The sequence below is a fragment of the Panthera pardus genome, unplaced genomic scaffold, assembly GCF_024362965.1.
Source record: "Panthera pardus isolate Hobbes unplaced genomic scaffold, ASM2436296v1 HiC_scaffold_13, whole genome shotgun sequence".
NCBI classification, from domain to species: domain Eukaryota; kingdom Metazoa; phylum Chordata; class Mammalia; order Carnivora; family Felidae; genus Panthera; species Panthera pardus.
Window position 1 is genome coordinate 2,426,182 of NW_026526688.1, and position 14,737 is coordinate 2,440,918.

Below are 14,737 nucleotides of genomic sequence, written 5' to 3' on the forward strand. Positions count from 1 at the left end.
AAGCCGACCTGCCAAGACACACGTAAGCATGAAGGAGAAGACTCTAACGTGACCCGCTGAGATCTAGTTCAGGAAAGGTCCATTCGGGGGTGTGGGATACACGGTAGTTCTTAGACCCTCATCTTAGTCCGCTCAGGCCGCCACAGGCTGGGGCTTTTACACAACAGAGATTCACTGACTCAGTCTCAGGGTGGGAAGTCCCGGATCCAGGTGTGGGCAGTGTAGACACCATCTGTCCCCATGTCCTCACGTGGTCATCCCTCTGAGCATGACCGCATCCTCCCCTCCTCTTCTTAACAGGACATCTGTCATACTGGAGTGGGGCCCACGCCAACAGCCTTGTTTTACCTTAGTTACCTCTCCCTTTTTTCCCTCTGAGGCATTTGATTTGCATGTGTGTATTACCTCCCTAGAAAAGGAATCCCGGGGTTTTCCCTCCGGTGTGTTTTGGCCTTGCTCCTTCATGGTCCATGATGCCAGCTAAGGTTGTTGGTGCATTGAAACCAAATTGGAAGGGCGGGAGCAGATCATCCTGCCATTTTTCTAGATCTTTGAGTTGTGCGTCACATCTGGGGCTGGTCACTCCACATGTGTCTAGCCCGCCCATCAGGGTCACAACAGTCTTCCCGTCTCTGTGATCATCAGCCATTTCAAATTCACCAATGTAAACACGCTTCATCATCACAGTTAGAAACCGGAGGATGACTTTGGAACAGAGCCTAAGAAGAACCTGGTGTTTGCCTCTCTTACTGGCATTGTTGCTGCCCTTGAGAGCATCTGCCAGGACGTTCATGGTTACCATCATGGAGGCATGGAAAAATGTCGGAAAGAGCTTAACCATCTCTTTAAAGACCCCAACTCTAAACACAATCACCTTCTGAGATCCTGGGGCTTCGGACTTCTAAATATGAATTTTTGGAGGGACACAATTTAGTCCATAACACTTTCCAAGATTTTTTTTTAATCTTTAGAGTTATTTAGAGTTTCTCTTTATATACATATTTTTTCTTATGATCGTCTTCTGGGGTCCCTTCTAAGGCCCCCATCTCAGTCCTGGAGGGACCCTGTGTATCTCCACATCCTGTGTCATTTCCATAATCACTAACCACCCAACTCTTAGCCCACTGACTGTGTCTTGCTTTCATTTTTATCTTTACGTCCCCAAATTTTTACCTTTACTGATTAGAGTTTTTAAAACTTGGTAGTACTTTATTTGCTAACAGTAAGTTTCCATGAGTTTAAAAAACCCTCAGGGTATGTGTTAGAGAATTATAAACAAGGACAGCCATAAAGCATACCATTTATTGGCAGCGAAAAATCTGTGGCCAAATACCTTTCATGTATTATTACTATTTTTATGTGGCCAAATACCTTTCATGTATTATCACTATTTTTAATTTCAAACTTGCAGAGTAGATACATAGTTCTGCCCTGTTCTGTGAATAAGGGATCTGGATCTCAGAAAGGTGAGGTTTCTTGTCCAAGGTCATCATGGTAGAACTTAACCATGAATGACCGAAGCTAAAAATCATGCATCCCCCATAGAGGCTGCATTAAAGGTTGACTCGTATATCAGAAGCTCTGTTGTTAAAGATTCATCCATTCATTGACTTACACTTCCATTTAGTAAACATCTATTTAGTTGCTGCTGTGTGCTAGGCATCTACTCTAGCACACACTGAAAATGAAGAAGATCGTATGCACACACATACGCACACATGCACAAACATGCACACGTACACATGTGCCCACAGAGTCTACCATTACTGGTACTTGAAGCTGACCCTGCAATCCTCTAAAATAACATGGAATTTAGTGCAGCTGCTGGAACTCAGGTCAGAAGAACTGAAATGAATATTTACATTTTGGACAAGTGATCATTGAGAGAACCTCTACAAAGAACTTGTCATTTAGGTTAAAAAAGAGGTTAGCATTACTGTGGTGTAATGCCACCTTAGATACATGTGGCAAACGGCTACAAAACTTTGAAGGGATTGGCAGGTAAAGTTCTGGGCTGTGGACTTAGAGTATTGAGCACCATCACACATCTGTTCTCTGATCTTCAAAAGGGTGCAACATGTGTGAGCCCCATCTTCTCATGTATCAATTTCACGATCATTATGATTCTGTCAAGCTCCAAAGAATACGGCTGCAGATGAGGTGAGTTGGGAGATGCTGCATTTACAGAGTCTAAAAGTTTTGTCTACTTCTCCCACCAGGGAAAGCCAACCGAAGGAGTTTTCCCATGCATTTGGGGAGGTCAGAGAGGGAGATGGAAGTTGAGAAGCCAAGGGAGGTGCATAGGAGTCACTTGGGAGACGAGACAGCGGGTGGGACAGAGAAATGGCGTGGGACCACCCGGTGGGCCCCAGGGTCACCGGAAGCAAATGGTCGCAAATGTATAATGGGGCCGCCAAGCATGGCTGTGAATTCCTCTCCCTCCTCATTCAGCTGTGATTACAGAGGAGTTGAAAGAGCAGGAAAATGCCTTGTATGTCCTGTGAATGTCTTAGGTTGAAAGACACGGAGTTGCTGCTGTTCATGTGGCCCCCAAAGTGGTGATTGCACAGGCATCAGCTGAATACATTCACACGCATTAGGAACATTTATATTTAATCTTTCTTGGATCCTCATGCGATGGGATTGAGGATTGCAGGGAGCCTCATCCGTCAAATTATTTCGATAACAATTGACAGTTGGCTGTGACGGCCAGCTCGGTAGCTTGGAATTCATTCCTTTTTATTCCTTTTTAAAAACTCACCTCCTCTTCTTCCATTCAGCTCTTAATTATTGGTGTTTTCCAAATATCATCATTGGCTCTTTTCATACACATTTAAAAAAATTAGAGGCTTTAATTTTTAGAGTTTTAGGTGTACTGAAATATTCAAAAGAACAATATTCAATATTATTGAAAGACTGGGTGCAGAGTGTTCCCTTATTTCCCTCCCTCTCCCCCCATACAGTGTCCCCTAATATGAACATCTTGCATTACTTGGTATATTTGTTATAACTGATGAGTCAATATTGATACATTACTATTAACTGAAGTCCATAGTTTACCTTAGGGCTCATCCTTTGTATCACATATCCTATGGGTTTGGACAAATGTATTTGCCATTTCAGCAACTTCCAGAATAGTTACACTGCCTCAAATCCCTGGGTTCCACCCACTCACCCACTCACCTCTTCTTCCCACTCACTGGCCACCTCTAAACCCTCTAAGGACTCTACAGTTTTGATTTTTCAGAATGCCATACAGTTGGAATCACACAGTATGTATTCTTTTTGGCTTTGCTTCTTACACTTAGCAGTGCCCATGAAGGTTTCTCCATGTCTTTTCATTTGATAGACCTCATTACTAGCTCTGGATAATATTCCATTGTCCGGATGGACCACTGTGTGTTTACCCATCCCCCTATTAAAGGACATTCTTGGTTTCTTCCAAGTTTTGGCAACTGTGCATAGAGCTGCTATAAACATTAACGTGCAGATTTTTGTTGGGACGTAAGTTTTCAACTCATTTGGGTAAATCCTGAAGAACCCGAGGGCTGAAAACACAGTAGGAGTGTTTTAGTTTTGTGAGAAACCGCCAAACTGTCTTCCAAAGTGTCCGCACCATTTTGCATTCCCATCAGCAGTGAGAGAGCACTCCTGGAGCTCCACACCTTGCCAGCGTGTGGCATTGTCCGTGTTTGTGATTTTAACCATTCTAATAGCTGTGTAGTGGTACCTCATTGTTATTTTACTTGTACACCAGAGTTTTACTCCAAAAAATGTTATCGGGTTGCACAGCTTATATGCACTGAAGATTTCTGAACTCTGATTCAGCCCATCAGTTCTTTCTAACTAACTACGTTAAAGACACCTCCATCCCTCGGGGACTTCAAGTTAAGCATTTTCTAAAGTTAGCTCATTTACTGTGTGGTTCTGATCCTGATGATTGCTGATTTTCTCGGGGCGTGGCTGTTTAGAGTCCTGGTCAACAGCACACCCTCTCCCAGGCCGCTCTCTCTCTGCCCCCAATGTCGGACCACCAGGGAGTTATAGCCATCGGTGGCATGGAAATCAGACAGAACTGAGCTCGGTTATGGCTCAGTATTTTCTAGCTATTTGTTTTACCTTAGTCAAGATACTTGAGCTCTTAGTTTCCTTGGGTGTGAAATGGGTCTAGTAATTAAAAGTTACTTAAGAGAAGTTAAGATAATGAAGATAGACCTTGAGCACAGAACAGTTGCACATGAAATACATATTAGCTCTTGCTGGTATTAAATGCTTGATCATTTATTCTGAGCTGAACACATGTATTTTCCCCGCTCCCCACCCTCTGCCCCTGCCATGATTTCTCTCCTCATTGCTGCAGTCATCTTCCACTTGGACTGTCTTGCTGTCCTTTTCTCTGATTGACTGCCTCCAGTGTCTTTCTTTGGTCATCTCAGACTTTTTTAAAGAACCGCCCCCCTCTAACACAAGACCGATGATATAATTTCGTGCTTAAATATCTTCCCTGGAAACCAAAATCAAAATCAAGTCCTCGCTTGTTTATAATGCTTACAAGGACCTATGCATAAACATGGCCCTAGAAGTCTCTGTGAGCTTTATATCCATCCAGAGGCAGCAAAGTGCTTTGGCTCGGGTCTCTGTGCAAGTCTCAGCATCCACCGCCCCGCGTGTCCGTCATCTGGTGAAGCTCAGATGGCAGCTGCTGTTTCTGTTTGTTTTGTGCCCACCTATCCTCTCAGCAAACATCCTCTTAACTCACATTCTGGAGTCAAGATCTCCAGAACCTACTCATCTTGTAACTGAAAGTTTGCAGCCTTTGACCACCATTCCCCTCATTCCCCACCCCCACCCCCCGCCCCTCGACGGACTCTCTTCACCGTGCTCCTGTGACTCTCCGACATTGGTCGTGGTGACTATTTCATAATGTATATCAACACATCAAGTTGTGCACCTTATACATGCAATTTTTATTTGCCAGGTGTACGTCAATAAAGCTGGAAAAAATACAAACTCTTCTTTACGACTCCCCGGTTCCTTCCTCCCGCCAGCTTGCCTGTTCACCCACTGTGCTTCTTCGGATTGTGTTGTAAGTTCTGTCTGCTTTTCACCCTCATTCCCCTCAAGACGGGGGCCCCCGAGCACCTGCTAAAGTGACAGAATGTACCTTGTTTTCCAAATCAAATTGATGGTTTGATCGACATTGCAAATAACTGTGTGAAACACTGGTGCCGTTAATGAAATAAGTCAGGCAGAGCAAGGCAAATAGTACATGATTTCACTCATGTGTGGGATTTAAGAAAACAGATGAACACATGGGAAGGAAAAGAAAAGAGAGTGAAGCAAACCATGAGGGTCTTAATGATAGAAAACAAGCTGAGGGTTGATGGGGGGGATGGGCCAGATGGGCGATGGGCATTGAGGAGGGCACTGGTGGGAATGGGCACTGGGTGTCGTATGTAAGAGATGAATCCCTGGGTGCCACTCCGGAAGCCAAGACTACATGGCAGGTTAACTAACTAGAATTTAAGTGAAAACTTGAAAACAACCAATGTTTCACACGTCAGTGTAGAGGCGGTTTAGAGTAGAGCGTGAGGCCGCTTACAAGATTGTGACTACGAAGTATGACGAGATGCACATCGCCGTCACCATTCAAACAGAAAGGGGCCGAGAAACCACAGCGAACCCCCGAGTGCGTCGTTGCGGAGGGGTGTACACCCGATTTGTCTGTTTAATCTTAAGTGTTCATGCTTCTGGATTTCCTGCACAGTTTCTATATGACCCCCAGTTGGTTCCTGGTGACTCTGACAACTGTAATTAATCTTCCCCAGGGAGATCCTCAGCGGGCTGATCTATTGACCTGACTGTCCTGTGTTATCTGTCCTCGTCTTCCGTACATTCGCCGAAGTGCGCCAAATCTGAAGTGTCTGGGCCTCCTCTCCGCCTGTCCCTCCTGCTGCTGACCGGATGGGCCCAAGGCTTTCTAGGGCCTCATCCCCTTCTGCTGCCTGCGAGCGGCCGGCCTGACCCTCCAGTCTTCCTTCCCTCCTCCTTTGAAGGATGCGTGGCTTACTCAGGGTTTACTCAGCCCTGATCATCGAGGGCACAAGCGTGTCTTAAAGAATGATAGTTTAGCAGCTGACTGATCTAGTTCTGTTACTGGGTGATTAGAGTGAATTAGATTTATTTTTTTCTAAAAAAAAAGCGTTTTATGTGGTTTGCTTCTCAACTGAAGAGAGGGCTCAGGGAAATGACTCTGGTTCTTTCTGATTTTCTTCTTATTTTATGAAGTCAAATTTAATATTTAAAGAAGTCTGCACTGAAATATTCATGTAAAGGAACACAGATTTCCATATAAAGCAGAAAAATCCAATTCATTCTCAAAATTTTTTTTGTAGTGCTGCACTTTCTGAGTCAATGTTTGCCAAGAAGCCTTCTTCTTTTTCTTTTTTGTTTTTCGTGAAGCTCATTTATTTCAAGAGCAGCTTCTGTTTGAATCAACCATTACTCTTACTATGCTCACTGAATTTTGTTAGATGTTAGGGTGGTGACCTGGTAATTGATACTTCATTTATTGTCGAGTTTAGCCCTGGCGTTGACACAATAAATAACAATAGAGATGCGATGCAAAAGCCCAAGATAGAGACGCTGGCTGTGGACTGTGGAGTCCAAGTATATTATTAACTTCCTATTTACAGCTGAAAGATCCACCAACGCGTTGTTTCCCTGGAAGAATCTAAATATTAGTGACACGGGCCAAGCAGATCTTGGAACAAGCCATTGTGAATCTTGCTTCTGTGTCTAGCAGTGACATTCCATGCTCCTTGGTGTAGTCCTGTCACAGAACGTCACGTCAGAGAGGGTGGGAGCATCCAAGATGGCTCTTCCTTAACACAATGCCAAGGACACCAGTGTTATTTCCCATCAAATTGATGAAACAAAGAATTTTGAAGGAGAATTTGTAAATAACGCATGATTAGTTACGTAGAGGAAGACCTTGAAATGCGATCTTCCTGAACTTATTACATTAAATATTTCTTTGGGCATCCACATTCAAAACTGATTGTTAAAGCAGATTGTAGGAGGAATGGGCTATGAAATAATGTCTTCAAGGGATGTGACTTGGGGGACACCTGTAACTGTCTGTCCCCCAAAACAACTAGACCACGTCCCTTAACACGGGCGTTGGACTTCTAGCTCTCTGTTTGCCCAGTGTCTACTATTCTGCTCTCCCACGTACTCTTGACGTTTGTGTCTTCGACTTCACGCCCAATACCTGTGTTAAATAATCGGTTTCTCAAAAGTCTAATATGGTTCTCTCTTTCTTCCCTTCAGTCAGGATGTTTTTGCTTCTTCCTTTTCTCTAAGCCCTTGGTTTATTATTAAATCTTTCAAAATGACATTCCATGCCGTGATGTCTAGCCCCTAATAATTCAGCTTGACATCACAGACATGGGCGCTAAGCCTCTGGCAGTCTTGGTAATCGTGCGTTGCTCGTGCGTTATCTTGTGTTTAATCTCAATAGTAATGTGACGGGTCCTGCAAAATAAATCACTTCATGCTCTGACTTAATTTCAAATGCTTTTTTGGTTGGAGTGGAAAAAACTATACTTCTGATATATATGTCCAGTTTCTACCCCAGGCGAATCTTTCAATCTTTCAATCTATTGGCTCCCAGTGACCAATGATGCCTTCAGTCTTAGAAGGGATATGATAAGATAGCACAATTCGATCTCCTTTAAAAATGTATCCCATGTATCGTATACAAATATCAGATACACTTCCAAAATCCTTACAAACACTCAATGCCATTTTTAGAAAGGAAAATAAGGATATAATTTTGTAAAATATCATCATACCGTCAGTAGCTTCTCTCAAGCTGCAGATATTTAAAAGACCTCATTTAGCATGTAATTATTATGCATTTTTCATCTGAGAGGAAATATGTTTTAATGGCAAACAACTTTCACCGAGCAATAAATAGAACAAAAATAGATGATTATACCACCAAGGCTATTATGGAAATCAGTTCAGACATCTAGTTTGGGAAAAGACATTGATGTTAGAACTCAAAAATGTGAGTAGAAATATTAAAAAAAAACCCATAACTTGCCAATATCTGTAACCTAAACATATCACTGAACGTGAGATGTTATGTGTCTGTATCTTAAAAAGGACTTTGAATCGCGATCTGGTGTTTTCTGGTCAAGGGCCAATATTTCATGACCCCAGCCAGCACCCTATGTGTCACCAAAGTATCACCACCTTCTCTTAGTGTATTTATGACACACTGCTGAAACCAACTCCTTCTTGGGACCACTGGAACTTGCTACAACATCTTCTCTCTTAAACTTAGTGTATTAGCTCTGGCTGCCATGATAACATGCCATTTTCTGGTGGGTGTAAACAACAGGAATTTAGATCTCATAATTCTGGAGGCTGAAAGTCCAAGATCAAGGTGCCAGAAGGGTACATGTCTGGTGAGGACTCTCTTTCTTGTTTGCAAAAGGCAGTTTTCTTGCTGTGTCTCATGTGGCAGAAAGAGAGACAGAAAGAGTGAGGGGGATGGGCTCTGGTCTCTTCCTTTTCTTATAAGGACACCAGTGCCATCATGGAGCCCACTCTCGTCAACTCATCTAAACCTAATCACCTCCCAAAGGCCCCATCTCCCAACACCATCCCACTAGAGGTTAGGGCTTTTCTCTATGAGTTTTGAGGGATGCAGACATTCGTAGAACATAGCGCTTCTCTCCTTATGTACCTTGTGTCAAAGTCCCTTGCCTGACTTCCTTTGTAGCTCAGCATTATGAGATGCTGTTCATCTCTCACACAACTGTATCCACAGCTTCTGTTTCTTGCCATTGTTGTATTGCTATTCACTTCAATAGAGCATATCTCTTTCCACAATATGTATAATTTTTGCTAAAGAAATACTAACGCACAAATGCATTGAAAGGAATTCAGATAGAGCCAATAAATACATCTCCAGGTATCAGATATCATCAGCCGCGATCTTTCTACATAGCCTGACTCTCTAAGGATAGTTGATAATATTCCTTTCAATCACTGAGTTAAGTATTCCAATCAAATTTGTAATTCTTAAGAACGTGTCTGATACAGAAAGTTAGGAAAAATATTTCCCGAGCTGCTGATGATTTGGGAAGTTAATATTGTGTGCATTAGTACCGAAGAATTTCTTTTTTTCTCATTTTTCTCATTGTTACAGTTAACCATCAAATTAGTAAAATTTTCCTTAATCATGTGTCATAATGAGTTTCTACATAACTTTCTTCCAGCTTTATTGAGATATAATTGACAAATAAAAACCATAAATATTTAAGGTGTACAGCATGATGATTTGGTATACATAAACACGGTGAAATAATTATAGGAATCAGGCTAATTAACATACCCATCACTTCACATAGTTTGCGTCTTTCTTTCTTTCTTTCTTTTTTTTAGGGAAAACGTTTATTGGATCTTATCTAAGATTTGTGGCTGATTGCATCAGAAGGGCTGCTTGCCATATTACCAAAAATAGAAGTCCTGATCATTTTCAGAGCAAAAGGAGGGTTCCCCCCACCCCCAGTCCACGCCTGCTACATTTCATAGGATGTAGTAAACAAATGCAAAGTCTGATCTCCAAATCAAGAATTCCTTCATAAGCAGAATTCAAATCTGCCTTCCACCTTGCATTCACATTTTGTGAATCCTGTAGGACTTAGGCACGGATAGAAATCACACACACACTCACACACACACGCACACACACGGAAACGTCAATATGCCCTCCAAGGTTCAGGGTCTCAGACAACCACTGTCCTCATACAGGTGGGGATATTTGCACAAGTTGTGTGATGCAGTAAAGCAGACAATGGAATGTTTCATGAGAAGCTGCTTCCCTCCATGGAGTCAATATCAATACAAAGTTTTTGTCATTTAATACATGATATGTGATGCATACGTCTGATAATAATGGCATGGTCTGAATGTTGACTTATACCGGAATCTTCTGTAGTATATTCAAGATGGCAGATGTAATGTTAGTGAACAGCCCTCTTTCATGTTTTATTATGGGCGCTTATATCATATGACGTGTCATGCAGGAAAGTAACAACTTGAAGGCTTTTTTTTTAATGTTTAGTTTTGAGAGAGAGACAGAGACAGAGCATGAGCAGGGGAGAGGCAGAGAGAGAGGGAGACACAGAATCCGAAGCAGGCTCCAGGCTCCGAGCTGTCAGCACAGAGCCCGACACGGGGCTCGAACTCACAAACCGTGAGATCATGACCTGAGCCGAAATCTGACGTTCAGCCGACTGAGCCACCGGTGCCTTGATTAGCCCGTGTTATAAGGGAGATTCTGCTTGGCAGGTGGCAACGCCGTGGCTCTCAATGTCCCTCCGCCCCCCCCCCCCCAGCAATATAAGGAAATTGATGGCTCCCTCAGGGAGGCCACCCACCTCTAGTGGTATCTGGTGTGGTGACAGAAATGTCCGGGAGGGGTCAGAAGCCAGCAAGGGGCCCAGTGCGGAGGGCGGCCAACTGCTGTGGAGCTGGGGAGAGGAAGCAGGACAAAGCGGGGGGCACAGGTGGGGAGGGGCCGCTTCCCCAGCGGTGGGCGCCTGGCCAAGGAGGGGACAGTGCACAGGCTCCGGGCCCTTTGCAGCTGTGGGACTGGAAGTTTATAGCCTCAGTGGACCTGTCCCCCAAAATGGGACACCTTGCAGTGCTGTTTGAAGCTTAAATAAGATGAAGTCACCAAACCACCTGAATCGGACCAGTCCCCTTGGAGCCCGGGGCCGGATGAATGAGCTCTTATGACTAAGGAAAGGGATTTCCTTGCCCTGGGCTCCGATGGCCGTCTGTCCCTGTGCGGTTCATGTACCAAGGGTCTTTAACTCCTTGTACTGTGAAGACAAGGAAAGGATTCCTAGATGCAGTTTAAGTTCATGCAACATAGAAGCCTTGCTGTGGAGACAGACTGAGCCCCCACTGGCCCGGCCACCCTCCCAGCGGGACTGGGGACGTCCCTCTGGCCTCCAGCGGTGTTTCCACAGCCTGGGCTGTGTCAGTCTAGATTTCGTTTCGTCTGTGTGACTGCACTGTTGTCTCAAAAGGTCACATTGTTTCTGCCTCAGGTTTCGCTTTTCTTCAAAGTTTATTTATTTTGAGAGAGACAGAGAGAGCGCAAGTGGGGAGGGGCAGAGAGAGAGAATCCGAAGCAGGCTCCACACCGTCGGTGCAAAACCCGATGCGGGGCTTGAACTCATGAAACGCGGGATCATGGCCTGAGCCAAAACCTAGAGATGCTTAACCCACTGAGCCACGCGGGCGCCCCTCAAGTTTTGTGGACACAGACTTCCTCCTGGCTCCGTGCTAAGGCATTTTCTGCGTGTGCCCATCTACCCCTCCGAGGCTGGAGCTCTCAGCGGGTGTGAGGGGCTCGTCCCTGGCTTGGCTCCAACGGATGCAGTGTGGTGGCCGGAAGCAGACCCGGGGACCCGCTTGGCAGCCGGCCCTGTGGTCTCGGCAGGTGACGTGGCCTGTCCAGACCTCAGTGCACCATCTGCAAAAAAACCAAGGTCTATGTGGTGGTTCAGAGAAATCAGTGAAAAAACAAGGGAAAATGCAGAGCATGTGACACGGGAGGCTCTGGGAAGTGGGTCAGTGTGGCCTGGGCTTGTTTTAGAAATTCCCACAAAAAGTTTTGTGGGAATCGGGTTTGGCAGTAAGAGTAGAGAAAGCGGAACAGCCCGTCTCCCTGTTTTGGAAGCTCGCTGTGTAAGTGAGCACACTGCGGACTTTGAGTTTCCCTATAATAAAAAAAACCAGCCAAACGAGAAATCGTTGAGCTTGGCCAATGGGACCCTGCGCTATTTCGGCCTTGAAAAGATTGCTGTCCTTTGTCTTTACTACTCCCCAGTTCCTCGGAAGATGTTTTGGGAATTCTAGGTGGATGTGAAGAGTGTTGGTGAATTAATCAGCCTCTCTGCTGTCAGGAGAGCTTCGTGTCTCAATGTTCTAGAAGTTAACCCCGTGCCAACCGAGAGAACCTTAATCCTTTGTTCCTTATGGAAACAGTTGCTTTCCGTATCTCACACACAACACTAGGCAAAAACCACGAAAGCTTTCGCATCTGTGCATTTTGTGCCCTTTTGTGAGGCTGAGCTGGGACCGTGGGTCCAGCCTCCTCCCCTTAGGGGTGTCTGTCCCACCGTGTGTGTCACGCAGCCCTTCCCACGGTGAGACGTCAGGGTTTGATGAAGTCAGGGGTGGACGAGGCCTAAGGACTGCTCTGAGAAGGCGTTGCGGATTTCTGGCCATTCTGTGGTCCTTATCACTGACAATAACTCCTTTTAAATCCCCGACCGGTGGACCGTTATCCACAAGGCGATGAAATGGTGTTGCCTGGGTAACATACAGACAACAGAGTAGCCGTAAGCTTGCTTGGAGAAGGATAACGGCTGGTCTGCTAAAACGGTGAAGTATCTATCCTCAAACCGGAAGATCCATAGGAGGAATAAATCTAACTTACCTGTCGAGAAAACAAAGTATTTTTGCAGGGTCTACTTTATAATGCATTCTCTTATGATGCATTCTCCACCGCTTTCCTTGCAAATCCTTGTGGAAGTCAGTAGTGTTACATTCACAACTTGTATGGGAAAGTTACAGCCCTGACAAGCCCCAAGCCTCGAGATGCACTCGGAACCCGGCTTTCCCATGTGTTCCTGTGTTGTCCAGTCTCCTTCTGTCTGGGGGTCAGGGAGCTGACAGGGTCATCCTTGGACAGCCGCAAAGTCATTGCCGTGACATTGTAGCTTCTGGACACACACGTATAGTTTAGTGTATTTTCAGACGTGATGCAGCAGATGTACATTCCATTGTTAAAATATAAAAGTATATATATATATATATATATATATATATATATATATATATATATATATATATCCTGCTGTGTGCAAGACATGACCAATCTCTCAATTAATGTCAGTGGTGAAAAGGATCACGCTTGAAAGCATTAACATCTATCTATCTGTCTATCTATCGATCTATCTAGATAAGTTTGCATTGCCCTGTGTTTGAAGTTAGTATTAAGACAGTATTGGGGCACCTGGGTGGCTCAGTCGGTTGAGCATCCGACTTCGGCTCAGGTCACGATCTCGCGGTCCGTGAGTTTGAGCCCGGCATCGGGCTCTGTGCTGATGGCTCAGAGCCTGGAGCCTGCTTCCGATTCTGTGTCTCCCTCTCTCTCTGCCCCTTTCCTGCTCATGCTGTCTCTCTCTGTCTCAAAAATAAATAAAAACATTAAGGAAAAAAAAATTAAAAAAAAAAAAGAGACAGTATTGAGGGGCAGGCGCTGGCTGGCTCAGTCTGTTAAGCGTCCGGCTCTTGGTTTCGGCTCAGGTCATGACCTTGAGGTTTGTGAGTTTGAGCCCTAAGGGGGGGACTCTGTGCTGACAGTGTAGAGCCTGCTTGGGATTCTCTCTGTCTCTCCATCTCTGTCTGCCCCTCCCCGCGCTGTCTGTCTGTCTCTCTCTTAAAAGACAGTACTGAGACACAAAACGGCTCTCCCTGTAGGGGCGCACAGTGGTGCTCACGTCTGTGGGTGAGGTGGCCTCGCCCAACCCGTGGTGCTGTGATTACTCACGGCACCGGGGCCCCCACAGGGAACCGACAGCGGTGACCACGGCCACTTGTGTCAGACTCTCAGGAGGCAGGACCGCAGGCTCACGTAGATGGGCTTTCTTCTTGGCGAAGCCCTACCGATGGAGGGGTGAATCAGCACCAGCTGAGTGAAGCGTGTCAGCTGGAGGGGGAGGAGAAACAGGTGCCACGACGAGGTGCCATGAGAACCACAGCGGACGTTTGGAGGGTCCTGATGTGGGGGACGTGGCTGGAGCTGTGGCCGTCTGGGTTCCGGGAACAATGTAATCACCCAGATGTCTTGTCCTGTTCCGAATATGGGGCCTGACCCCTGGGGTTTGGGTTCTGTAGATCCCGAATACACTCCGGCTCTCAAAGAGCCACCATCAGGTCTCATCAACGCCACACTCCTGTTTTTGGAGATAGAGTCTGAAACCGTGGCTGGCGTCTCTTTCCTTTTTTTTCTACCTGAAGGAAAGGCCCACTTCTAGGTATCTACGTACCCACATACAATTTTCTTTCTGTTTAAAATGAAACTAGTAACTAACAACTGAGCCACGCCAGGAATGGTCCAGAACACTTCAAATATGGCTGCGTGGGGGGCGGTCAGCTCTCCACCCCCCTGGCACCACGAACATGGCCACGTGCTGTTGGCAACTCTGTGGGTTTATTATCCTCGCGTGTCTACAAACCCTCCTAAGAGCCACGGAAACGAAAAGGGGGTTGATTTTATTAATCCAAGCCTCATTTTACTATGAGGCCTGAGTAAGCCGATTATTTCAGTGATGGCGAATCGTCCGTCGGGAGTTCCGGTGGGGGGGGGGCTCAGCCCAGATACATAGGTTGGTTGCGTCCAGTCTTCAAGCTGCCAGAAGGAAGACGGCTTATCCTCCTTAATTTGCAAAAAGTAAACCAAATGTTAATTTTCTTGCCGTATTATACATGTGTCACAGTTCGTTTTCTTTTCCGGTAGAGATTAAATGACACGGGGGTCCCACTAAGGGGAAAATACAAACATTACTTCTGATGTTTCGTGTGCGTGCACACACCCACCACGCAAGGTACATGCATTGCCTTTCAGATTCCATTTTCT

At 45.3% G+C, this 14,737-nt stretch overlaps 1 protein-coding gene across 1 annotated transcript; it reads right to left on the reverse strand.

Moving 5' to 3' along the window:
• Positions 1-409: 409 nt before the first annotated feature.
• Positions 410-805, reverse strand: LOC109254232 (40S ribosomal protein S15a-like). Its single transcript, XM_053900667.1, has one exon. The coding sequence runs from the start codon at positions 803-805 to the stop codon at positions 410-412; it is 396 nt and encodes a 131-aa protein (XP_053756642.1).
• Positions 806-14,737: the final 13,932 nt, after the last annotated feature.

Bases quoted from the DNA above. Each gene is read 5' to 3' on its own strand.
- LOC109254232 (XM_053900667.1), bottom strand. From the start codon at position 805: ATGATGGTAACCATGAACGTCCTGGCAGATGCTCTCAAGGGCAGCAAC.